The 11,190-nt window shown below is 52.6% G+C and overlaps 1 protein-coding gene across 3 annotated transcripts in view; it reads right to left on the bottom strand.

Moving 5' to 3' along the window:
• Positions 1-1,626: 1,626 nt before the first annotated feature.
• Positions 1,627-11,190, bottom strand: part of FANCC (FA complementation group C) — a 277,702-nt gene continuing 268,138 nt past the window's right edge. For all 3 annotated transcript variants that reach the window (XM_070400943.1, XM_070400942.1, XM_070400944.1), the window contains 3 exons: positions 9,847-10,021; positions 5,983-6,189; positions 1,627-2,516 (listed from right to left, as the gene is read on the bottom strand). In XM_070400943.1, coding sequence (XP_070257044.1) covers positions 2,361-2,516; positions 5,983-6,189; positions 9,847-10,021 — 538 coding nt within the window. In that variant the 3' untranslated portion in view covers positions 1,627-2,360. The remainder of the gene's footprint in view (positions 2,517-5,982; positions 6,190-9,846; positions 10,022-11,190) is intronic.

Here is an 11,190-nt window from a genome sequence, read left to right as displayed (position 1 = left end):
CAATGTCCAGACATTTGCACCACTGGTTCAGTCCATGTCCCTGTCCTGACCTGGCTGGCTTGCTGTCTTCCTGGCTGGCACTGTGCTCGGGCCCCCAGGCAGCTGCTAGGGCCACATGGTTGCTATGGAGAGAACAAGCAAACCAAAGGGGCCAGTGCCTGTTACCAGGAGGGTGGAGTGGGGGGAGAGCGAAAACGGGGGAGGGAGGATGCTCTTTTGTTAGCTGGGATTATATTATCTTGGGTTTGGGAAGGACCAGGAGCTTTTTCAAAATAACCAATCAACTTTTCAAGCTTTCCTGGGCTTGCACCAGGCCAGTGATGGCGAACCTTTTGAGCTCGGCATGTCAGCATTTTGAAAAACCCTAACTTAACTCTGGTGCCGTGTCACATATAGACATTTTTTGATATTTGCAACCATAGTAAAATGAAGATTTATATTTTTGATATTTATTTCATATATTTAAATGCTATTTAACAAAGAAAAATCAACCAAAACAATGAGTTTGCGTGTCACCTCTGACACGCGTGTCATAGGTTCGCCATCACTGCACTAGGCCCACCCTCTAACCAATCTGCTTCCTAGATATTCTGGGGTTCTGTGTCCTCTATCCAATCCAATCCCTTTCCCAGGCTAGACGGACAGGCCTTTATGGTCACGGTCCTGGCTCCCATGGCGCATGTGCTCACCTCCCCCACAGTCTGGGTGAGTGGGTGGGGAGATTGAAAAGTAGGTCCTTCCTCCTTATACAGGGGAGCGCGGGGGGTGTGCATCCCCCTTTGGGCCAGGCTGCGACCCCCTGGGGTGCCTATGAATGCAGCAACTTCCTAGGGAGCAGGCTTATGCCACCTCACTGATTAGCCTGAATAATGTCAGGTTTCCTTTGCTCCCTCCCTTCATTAACCGTTTGAGTCCCAAGCAGCGCAATAGCGCTGCTTGGTATTTCTCGAAATAAAATAAAACAAGCGCTATCACGCTGTTTGGGTCTTTTTGTACTCATTTAGAGAAAGTGCGGTTACGCTGTTTGGGATTCTTCGACAGTGTTTTTTCAATACCCCCTGGGACTCAAACGAATCGTATGTTTTCTCGACATAAAATCTCAGCAGCGGGATCGCGCTGCATGGGACTCAAAGGGTTAATACAGTGGGGCCTTAACTTATGAGTGTCCCGACTAACGAGTTTTTCGAGATAGAGCTGTCTCTCGCGGATTTTTTGCTTTGAGTTGCGAGCTAAAATTCGGGTTACGAGCCAGCTCCAGATACCCCACCGCTAGTTGGCGCAGCGAACGTCACAGTGAACACAACATCAGCCCAGCATCATGTGTCTCGTTCACTTTTTGATTTGACATACGAGTAATTTGAGTTACAAGCTCCGTCACGGAACGAATTAAACTCATAAGTCAAGGCCCCACTGTACTTAGCCACTGATGTTAACAGCACCTCAAACAGGAGCCAAGCCTGAGGGAGCTTCAGAGATGACAATCTGCAAGTCACAGTGGACATAAAAGTCTCTACTCACTTGACACACAGAAGATACAGAAAAGAGCATACAGTCGATACAAGTTAAGAATAAACCTGAAAAGAAACAATCTTTAACTGATGTGAAATAAATATTAACCTTGGGGTTATCAGTCCTTTATTAGAAATTTCCATTTCCAGTTCACTGGTGTCTCTGGAACTTGTCCTCGCCCTCCGGCAGCATCTCTAGGCAACGGGGCTCTGAGGCAGCAGCGAGTGTTTAGCAACAGACTGGCTCCACGCGGTGGCCGGGCAGGGTCGCTCTCCACGGCAGGCGGCATGGACCAGTGGGCCCTGTCACTACTCTCTCCTTCCCCGAGGCTTGCTCACGGGGTGCCCAAGGGAACCTCTCCTTGCTAGAGAACTAGGAAAAGTAGCTTTATCTCAAATCCCTGTAGATTCAAAGGAACACCAATACCAATGACCTGACTTCTAACACAGACCTGGGACAGGGGCTAAATTACTTTCTAAACTGAACAGTGGTTCATGACCCATTTCTTGGTCCAAAGACTGAAACATTTAGATAATAGCTGTGCATTTTGTTTGATAAGGGAAAAAAGGAAATAAAAATTGGTTCTCCCATCCGAGCCTTTTCTCAGTGATTCTCTGACACCCAGCTGAGCTGGTCAAGGGAATGCTAAAGGCATAAACCCAGTCATCAGTGACTAGACCTGACTGAGTCTGGGCGAAGGAGCCTGTCTCCTCCTTGTGTAGAATTCTCCTAGCAGGTCTTGCCAGGGTAGTTCCGGCTGATTGTTACTCCTCACAGAGGGCACCCTTGCCATAGAAACCCATCGCTGCATCCCTGGCCCCGCGCACCTGGGCCCACAGGGCGGTGCTCGGTCAACGGGCCTGCGCTGGACGTGTGCGCAGCTCCGTGAGGAGCTCCCGGGCCAGTCGTCTCGATGCCGGGGCCTCCATGCGAAGACGATCCCATCTGTCCAAGGTCTGGTCAAGAAAGCCGATGGTCTCCCGGGCTGTCTCCTCAGTCTGTGCCATCTGAATGAGGACAAGAGGAGCCAAGTTAAAGCCTTCCAGACACATCTCCTCTGTCCAGTGAGCCAGCCGCACCGTCCTGCCAGAGGCAGCGCGTCCCTGTCAGCCGTTTCCGAGGGCAGGCAGGGCTCGCCTGCCGGGGGGCTGGCCTGGGCGAGCAGCATTTCCGCAGGCGCACCCTCTCCTGCCGAGGCCGCGGGCACTATGTTTCCTGGGATGCTGGGCGGAGGTGGTGGGGGTGCAGCTTTGGGGTGACTTGCTATGGGGAGCAAAGGCACACCAGGAACTGGGGCTCGATTTGCTGCAAAGGCTCACTCACACTAGTATGAGAATCAGAAAATGCTGCAAGGAAAACGCCACCTGTTTTCACAGGAACAGCTTCATAAACGGCCTTCCTGGCCAGCGACTAGACCCATTTGTTTTTCAAAGGCACCTAAGGTTTTAACACCTGATTCGTGAGAGAAGCAGGAATCACAGGAATTGTTAGTTCTGCTAAATACAGCTCAAGAGATTGAGTTGTTGGTGCCCAAAAGTGTTTTCCCAAGAATGTCACTTCAGCAAAAAAGGGCAGGGCAAGAATCTTACAATTTAGCTGCACAAAGAGTTTACTGTGGCTTTTTAGACACAAGCCACATAAAGCAGCTGTCTGCTCGATATCACAGTAATCTATATATTTGTTTGTGGGTGTCAGCTTATATAGAATCCTCAACAAAATGGTTAATAGCCATGGCAGCAGGGACAGCTTCCTGGCCCTCTCCACACTGACCGTCCTCAGGCAAGGCAGGCCCTGGGAGCCGGCCTGGGGTGAGCTCCGAGCGGGACACGAGGCAGAGAAGGTGAGCCTTGGGCAGGAGGCCTCTGGATGCCAGACCGGCTGCTCTGGCCTGGTCCCCGTCGGAGGCGCAGAGCAGGAGACATGAAGCTGGGGACCAGGGAGGAGGGGCAGAGAGCAGCAGCTCAGGCGGGAAGGCAACGCGTCTGACGGTGAGACTGGAAACTCTGACTCAGGTCTGCAGAAACGGACGCTGGGCCCGTGAGGAGCCGAGCAGCAGCAGGTTGGGAGCAGCTAAAGGAGAGGCCAGGGTGGGAGACGGCGGAGGAGGAGACACAGGCACCCCGACTGGAAGGCAGCTGCTCAGCCAGGAAGCCCCTCAGAGAAGGCGCCAGAGGCTGTGAAGAGAAGGGCTTGGATCTGTAGCCCCTGCGGTCCCCGCCTGGGGCGTGCACAGCTCTCCAGGGAGCTGGCCCTGCTCGGGTCTGAGTCCCCTCAGAGCTGGGCCAGGGCCTGGGTCCCCAGGGTGATGAAGTCAGAGCCGCTGGCAGAGAAAGGCGGGCCCACCAAAGCCAATACTGCCACTGTCTGGCCACCACTGCTCCCAGCCAAGCAGGCCTGGCTCAGGACTCTTTCCAGGGTGCTCACAGAGGACCAGGCGAGGCGGTGGAAGGGGCGGGGCAGCCCGAGGCTGGCGTCCGGGCACTGCTCCTTCCTGCGTGTGGCCATGGGCCACTGTGGCAGCCTTTGAGGTGGGGAGGCTGCTGTGCCAGCGAGAAGTTTCGGAGCATCTGCAGGCCACACCCAGGAAGCTCTGGCTGCCATGGGCACCCCGAGCATGGCTGGCCCCGCCTGCTGAGAGCCCGTGAGCGGAGAAACCCTACATGGGATCCTTCAGGGAACTGTTTTCAGCTGAGCTGACTTATAAACAGAACGAAGATGTGCCCGGTTTCCATGCCCTTAGCCTTGGGGTTGGGACATGCGAGGGCGGTGGCCTGGCAGGTGCAGTGGCTGGACTCGGACAGGACGGGCTCCTCGTTCTGTTCTGTTCCAGCGGCTCCTCTGTGGGTGCGACTGGAGGGCGGTGCTTCGGGAGGGGGGCTGGGTCCGGGAACAGGGCCACGGCAGGAACTGAAGCAGAGACTGGGTCTCAGAGGAGCTTCTTCCTCTTCCGCTCTTGGCCACGCCCGGCTCTGGGATGGCTTCTGTCTGGGCTCCTGGGAGATGGCCCACCACTCCCACGGCTGTTTCACAGGACTGAGGAGAGCCTCTCGGGTTCTGGGCGGCCCGAGTGTCACTGTGACCTCCCTCACGCTCACGCTCGTGCTCACGCTCAGACGCAGCCTTCCCAGAGGGCACGGGACCTCTGGCGCTGGAACAGCCCTTCTTGACTGTTGGCTGCGGTGTGTTTCAGTTTGTGAAAACTCACCAAGCTATACATTTCATTATGTATATTTATGGCAGTAACAAGCAAAACCAAACTTTTTTTGAATAGCATTTTATCATAGTAAAATAAACATAAAATTTGCTATTTTAACCATTTTTAAGTGTGTTATCCAGTGGCATGAGTCCATTCACAGTGCTGTACAACTGTCACACCAGCCACTCCCAGAGCTTTTCCTTATCCCACACAGGCACTGTGCCCCCGAAACACTGACTCCCTGTCCTTCCCCCCAGCCCCCGAAAACCCCTACGTTCTGTCTCTATGAATCTGCCTATTCTAGGTACCGTGTGTAAGTGGAATCATATAATATTTGTCCTTTTATTTCACTTAGCGTGATGCCCTGAAGATATATCCATGTCTCAGCACATGTCAAAGTGCCGTTTTTAAGGCTGAGTAGCCCATTGTGTGTACAGACCACGTGTCGGTGTCCATCACCGGCTGATGGATGTTGGGGTTGTTTCCATTGGGCTGTTTCGCTGATCACAGCCGTCCTAGAGGGTGTGAGTGGTGTGCTTTTGGTTTGCATTTCCCTCACAGCAAATGATATTGCGCACTTTTTTATGTGCTTAGTGGCCGTTTGTACATTTCCTTTGGAGAAATGTCTATTCAAATCCATTGCCTATTTTTGAAATGGGCTGTTTTTCTGTGTTGAGTTGTAAGAATTCCCTATGTAGTTTAGACACCAAACCCTTATCGGATATGTAATGTCCAAATATTTTCCTTTATTTGTGAGTTGTCTTTGATGCACAAAAGCTTTTAATTTTGATGAAATTCAATTTGCCTGTTTCTTTTCTCTTGTTGTCCATGCTTTTATTGTCATTTTCTAAAACAGCACTGCGCAAGCCCACGCCAGGGACTGCTCCTCACCCTCCACCCTCGGGAGCCTCGCGGGGCTTGGGGACGGCCCTGTGTATTAGCCATGGCTTCTCTGCACGGCACCGCGCATCCTCCCGCGGCCTGTTCCTCGGGAATCCTGGGGAGGAGGGGCTGCACCGCTGAAAGGAGAGCAGCTGGGAGACAGGAGACCTGGCTTTTCCCCTGCGCCTGGGAGAAGTCACCTCCTTCCTCTGAGCCTCCATTGTCTCTTCTGTGACATGGTGTTGCCAGGGCAGGCTATGGGGTTCGTCCCCGCTGTCCACCTCCTGTCTGGCCATACACGTGTGGATAGCATCCTGGTACACACACCCTTCAAAGGCCAGGCCCTTGGGCGAAATACGAATGAAAATCAGCATGCTAAAAAAGGGGACACTTACGTGGCTGATGACTTCCCGGGCAATTGTGTGGCCTGCAGGCGCCCAGAGCAGGAAGTTCAGGAGGAGGTGCCGGATCAGCCGCCCACAGGCCAGCGGCCTGGTGGCCCCGCCGGGGCGCTCTCCAGCTGCTGCCTGCAGATCCCTGGCCGACAGGGTCGGGCTCCTGAGCAGCTTCCTGAGGTGGCCGAGCACTGCTTTCACCTCTGCCTGGGGAGTGTCATTTCAAAGGGGAGAGAGGTTAGGAAGCGCTGGGACACTCACAGATCTAGGATCTATTTGATACTTGGAGGCATCCCTCAGAGAGAAGAGGACCAGGCCCGAGGGAGGGCGGAGGGAGGCCGCCCATGTCTGGGTTTCCACATCGCTCCAAACAAACCCAATGGGCGTAATGGAATTTTCTTGACTTTCTTTCGTCTTGCTCACTAAGCAGCTGGGCACCAGGCCAGGACCTGACCTTTTCTTGTATGAAAAGAAACAGAGAAAAGTCCTTAGCAGAATACGGTCAGGTTTTATATTGTGGGGAAAGAACAAAAGGCTCCTTGAGGAGTCGCTCACTATCACGGCCACAAATCAGCTGGAGCCCATGCGCCCAGACTCCGCCGGGCCTGTCTGGTGAGGAGCTGTTCCCCTTGCCATCTCTGGGCGCAGGGTGGGGGAGGACACACACACGCACACACACAGTTTTGTTAGACGCTGGACCATCTGTTCATACATGTTTAAAGCCCAAGCAGAGGTCACAAGTCTGTGGCATCCACATACTAAAGGTGATTGTTATAGGTCTGGAGTTGTTTTTGCATTAAAGTATTGATTTCATGCTGAGACTTCTGCATACTATGAGAATGGTACATCAAGTTGTGACTTGGAAAAGAAGGAAAAACGGATAGCCATGGACCCAAAATGCCACCTAGAACTCATCAACAGCTAAGTTTCAAACGAAAGAATACTTAGGCCTATTCTGAGAATTCCCATGACCAATTTTATGGGTTTAGTGTGAGCCCCCTCTCTGGATGTTAAGGCTCCTTCAATAAAGGCTGTCATAAACTCCAGTACACGAAGTGCCGTGAGCGACCGTGACAATCCGAGACCGTGAGAAACCGCACCAGCTCTTCCCCGAGTGGCAGTGCCTGCGGGAGAGGCACTCTGGCCGCCTCCCTTCTGGTGGCTGCGCCTGGCCGCCCTGGGAGGTCTGCAGCACTGCCAGGACGCAGGAGCTCAGCCTTCGTGCCTGCCTCCTTGCTGGCACCCCCATCCTATACTGGCTTCCCCAATGCCTTTCTGACATCCCCAAACGAAGCTTTCAAATTGTTTTGGGAGAAAGAGATAAACTTTCCTTTCTAAGTATTGCTTGTTATTTTGCATTATGAAATTTATATATGCTCACTGTAGAAAATCTAACAAAGAAGTAAAAAGAGAGAATTAAAATGACCTACCTATAACACCACCAGCTAAAAAGACTCATTGTTAAAACTACGGTTATAGCCTCTTCATCCTTTCTCTATGCATTCATGCTTTTTCTACGCATCCGAACACAGCACTCACTGTCACAATAGTTTGTATCTTACAGTTTCTCTTCACAATGCACTTGAAGCAGCTCACCAGACCTACAGCACATATTCTTGGGGAACATGATTTTTCATGGTAGAATGCTACCCTATAGTTAGAATATACCATAATATTTAGCCAGTATCCTTATCGTTTAAAGTTTAGGCCACTTCCAGTTTTTGCAATTAAAAACGATGCTGTGAGATTATTCTTAATGATTATATTTGTATGATCCCTGATTCCTTAGGGTAACTCCTAGGAACGGAATGACAGGGTCGGAGCATGAATCCCCCCCCCCCCCCCCCCCCAATCCTAAGGGTAGACCAACACAGACCTCTCCTGTTTTTATTGTGACCAGGACCCTGGTGGCGGAAGTGCATTCCGGGCAGACAGTTATTCCTGCTTCTCGACCTTGAGCCTCCAGGACGGCCGGCAGCGGCAAGGCTCGGCCACAGGGCACGCTGTGCTCGGGCAGCACCTGCGACTTGTGCCTTCTAAGGCTCCATCGCTCTCAGCCACTGTGCTTTCAAAGGCGGTTCACAGTCTGTTTCCCAAGTCCCCGACCGCCTGACCATGGGAAGGATTAAACTCATGGAACCCAGGGGAGCAGGAGGCACGGCTACTAGTTAAAGGAGGGAAGTGGGGCCGCGCGCTCCTGCCACGTCACACACACCACGCCTCTGGTGGGGCACCCAGGAGGAAGGGCTTCACTCCCGGGGGACAGGGCCCTGACAGCACAGCCAGGAAGGACACCGATGGAGCACCGCAGAGAAAACTACGTGTAGGTTTCAGTACGGAAAGGACCAAGCTAACAAGTAGAAAGATGTGCCAATGCAAAACTTTCTAGAAAGTAAATCTTATAGGACAGTTTATTTCTCCATGCTAAGCGAAATAAGCCAGTCAGAGAAAGATAAGTATCACATGATCTCACTCATATGTGGAATCTAATAAACAAAATAAACTAATGAACAAAACAGATCGAGAGACATAGAAGCATAGAACAGACTGCAAATCTCAGAGGGAAGGTGGGGAGGGTGGGTGGGAAGAGATTAACTAAAGAACATACTTGCATATATGCATAACCCACGGACACAGACAATAGGGTGGTGAAGACCTGGGGAGGTTTGGGGGCTGAGTGAAAAACGGGGAGAAAAAGGGGGACATATGTAATACTGTCAACAGTAAAAAATAAAAAAATAAAGTGAAACTCTTCTTATGATCAACATGGAATTTGACACAGAACCTACCAGCTTAGCTTACAGAGAATAAAATAAAGTGTATATATAAAAGGGCTCCAGAAACCAATAGGGCTTCATATATTTTAATTATTATTAAAAATAAGATGATGAAAACAAATTAAAAATTTCCTTAATTAGTTTAATGTGATATTTTAAGAGGGAAGAAATAGGCTTTCTTTCTAATCAGATAGCAATCCTCAATTACATATGTGGTTTGTGTTAATTTCTAAATAGTGTCCTATTTTTTATCCAAAATATATTATCACCGAATTTCAGCTTTTAAATCCCAAACTCTTTTCTTCCCACTGCATGCAAGCCTCTGACCAAGTCAAAGATCAGACGTCCCTGCCCCGTCTGCGATGCTCGAACGACAGAGGACATCAAGCGACGGCAGTGCGCTCCGCCTAATGAAACCTGCTCCCTTTAATTATTAAAATCAGCAAGAAGCGCTGGCAGTTGAAGTTTTAAAAACCAACAAATAAGTGTTTGCGAGGCAGGTGCCAATGCCTTTCATCAAAGCACTGCTTCCTGCAATTATTATACTCCACATAAAAAACCACACTGTTGCCACAGATCTTCGCCAGGCCTGTGTTTAGCTGCCCTGTCATTTAGGAAATGACCGAGGCCCTTTTCAGAAGCAAAGTGGTTAATAGCATGTGATTACTTAGTAAGGATTCTGAACAAAGCAGCCATGTGAGGACTGCTGACGGGCCCAGGAAAGCAGGAAGTGCAGACGGAAGCAGCATAGCCAGGCCGCTGGTCAGAGGACAGAGCTTCTCAGACGAGTGGCCAGACTCTGCCTGGCATCCCCTGGGCCAGGCGGCTGAGCCAGCACAGAGAGGAGGCCTGGCACAGCCTGCACTCCTCCCCTCGGTGCCGCCAGAGCAGAGGGTGGCGGCTGGACCCAGGAAAGCACCTCCCCCAGGGGACATCCAGGCGCTGCCACAGGGAACTGGGAGCACTCACACTTGGGTACCTGGGGTTACTGGAAGCCAAGCCCCTTGCTGGGCCCCTTTCCGTAGGATCCTTCCAGCTCAGGAAAGACCCACCCTGGATGCCACCCACACTGCATACCGCCACCCACCATGGTCTGTGCTCTCGGCTGACTCCCGTCACGTGGGCTGTAGGTGAATGCCAAGAGCCACAGCAAGGCCTCGGGGGGTTCAGCTCCTGACATCAGTAACTGCTCAGCCACCGTATCAGCCCATCCTCCAAAGTGAACGAACAAAAACCAGCTCTCAAAGGGGCCTCCGCAGGACCTGGAACAGAACCAGACACATGGCAGCCAGGCAACTTGGTTTCTTTCCCTTTTGGTTCTTAAGCAACGTAATGTTTGCGAACGGCCTGCTTACACTGTTCTTACCCGCTGAAGCACACAGGAGTACGAGTCAGCCTCAGAAAACCAGCTCCCGGGCCACCTGCACCCACCCAGGGCCCTCACAGGCATGCCCTAAGCCCAGTGCCCGAAGAGCCCAGACACCGACGTCCTCCCATCCAGGAACCGTGAGTGAGCGCAGCCCGCGGAGAAGGCAGGTTCTGGCCCGTGACAGCAGGAATGATGCAAGATGAGAACCTTCTGCCTGCGGAGCGGGCTCCCGGCCACAAGCAGCCCCGGGTGCCCCCAAGGGAGAAGCAGGCCGAAGGGGCACAGGCAGAAACATGTGCTGCTGCTTTTCTGACCAACACGGGGCTCTGGGCGATGTCCTGCAATTATGCATTTTTAATGAGCTGTGTGTGGCCTCCCTTTCTGTCAGCACAGGTCTCAGAGCTGAGAGGTTCCAGCCTCCGTGAGTGTGAGGCCATCCTTGGGCTCACTGAGAACTGGGCGCTGTGACAGCTGTTAAAGGGTAGAGTCAGCTCAAGGTGAGGACCCACAGTTCACAGGGGCACCGTCAGCAGGTTAACAGCGCCCCTGGAAATCGGAGCGGGGCAGCCGGGGCCGTGCATTGGGAGCTCTCCTGGCTGCTGCTGAGGAAATGCTCTGAAGGCAGCTCCCAGGACAATGAAGCGAGAGGAAGGCAGCACTGTCTCACTCCTTCCCACGGGGAGAGCAGCTGCTCCCTGGTCCTGCTAGTGGTGGCTGCGGTATGTGGGCCGGTGCTCCCTGGTCCTGCTAGTGGTGGCTGCGGCATGTGGGCCGGTGCTCCCTGGTCCTGCTAGTGGTGGCTGCGGTATGTGGGCCGGTGCTCCCTGGTTCTGTTGTGGTGGCTGCGGTATGTGGGCCGGTGCTCCCTGGTCCTGCTAGTGGTAGCTGCATTATGTGGGCCGGTGCTCCCTGGTCCTGCTAGTGGTGGCTGCAGTATGTGGGCAGGTGCTCCCTGGTCCTGCTAGTGGTAGCTGCATTATGTGGGCCGGTGCTCCCTGGTCCTGCTAGTGGTAGCTGCATTATGTGGGCCGGTGCTCCCTGGTCCTGCTAGTGGTGGCTGCA

Source organism: Myotis yumanensis, unplaced genomic scaffold, assembly GCF_028538775.1.
Source record: "Myotis yumanensis isolate MYYU_CA2020_CCGP unplaced genomic scaffold, mMyoYum1.0.hap1 SCAF_21, whole genome shotgun sequence".
Taxonomy (NCBI): Eukaryota; Metazoa; Chordata; class Mammalia; order Chiroptera; family Vespertilionidae; genus Myotis; species Myotis yumanensis.
The sequence above is the reverse complement of the archived record's forward strand: the minus strand, read 5'-3'. Positions and strand labels throughout refer to the sequence as shown.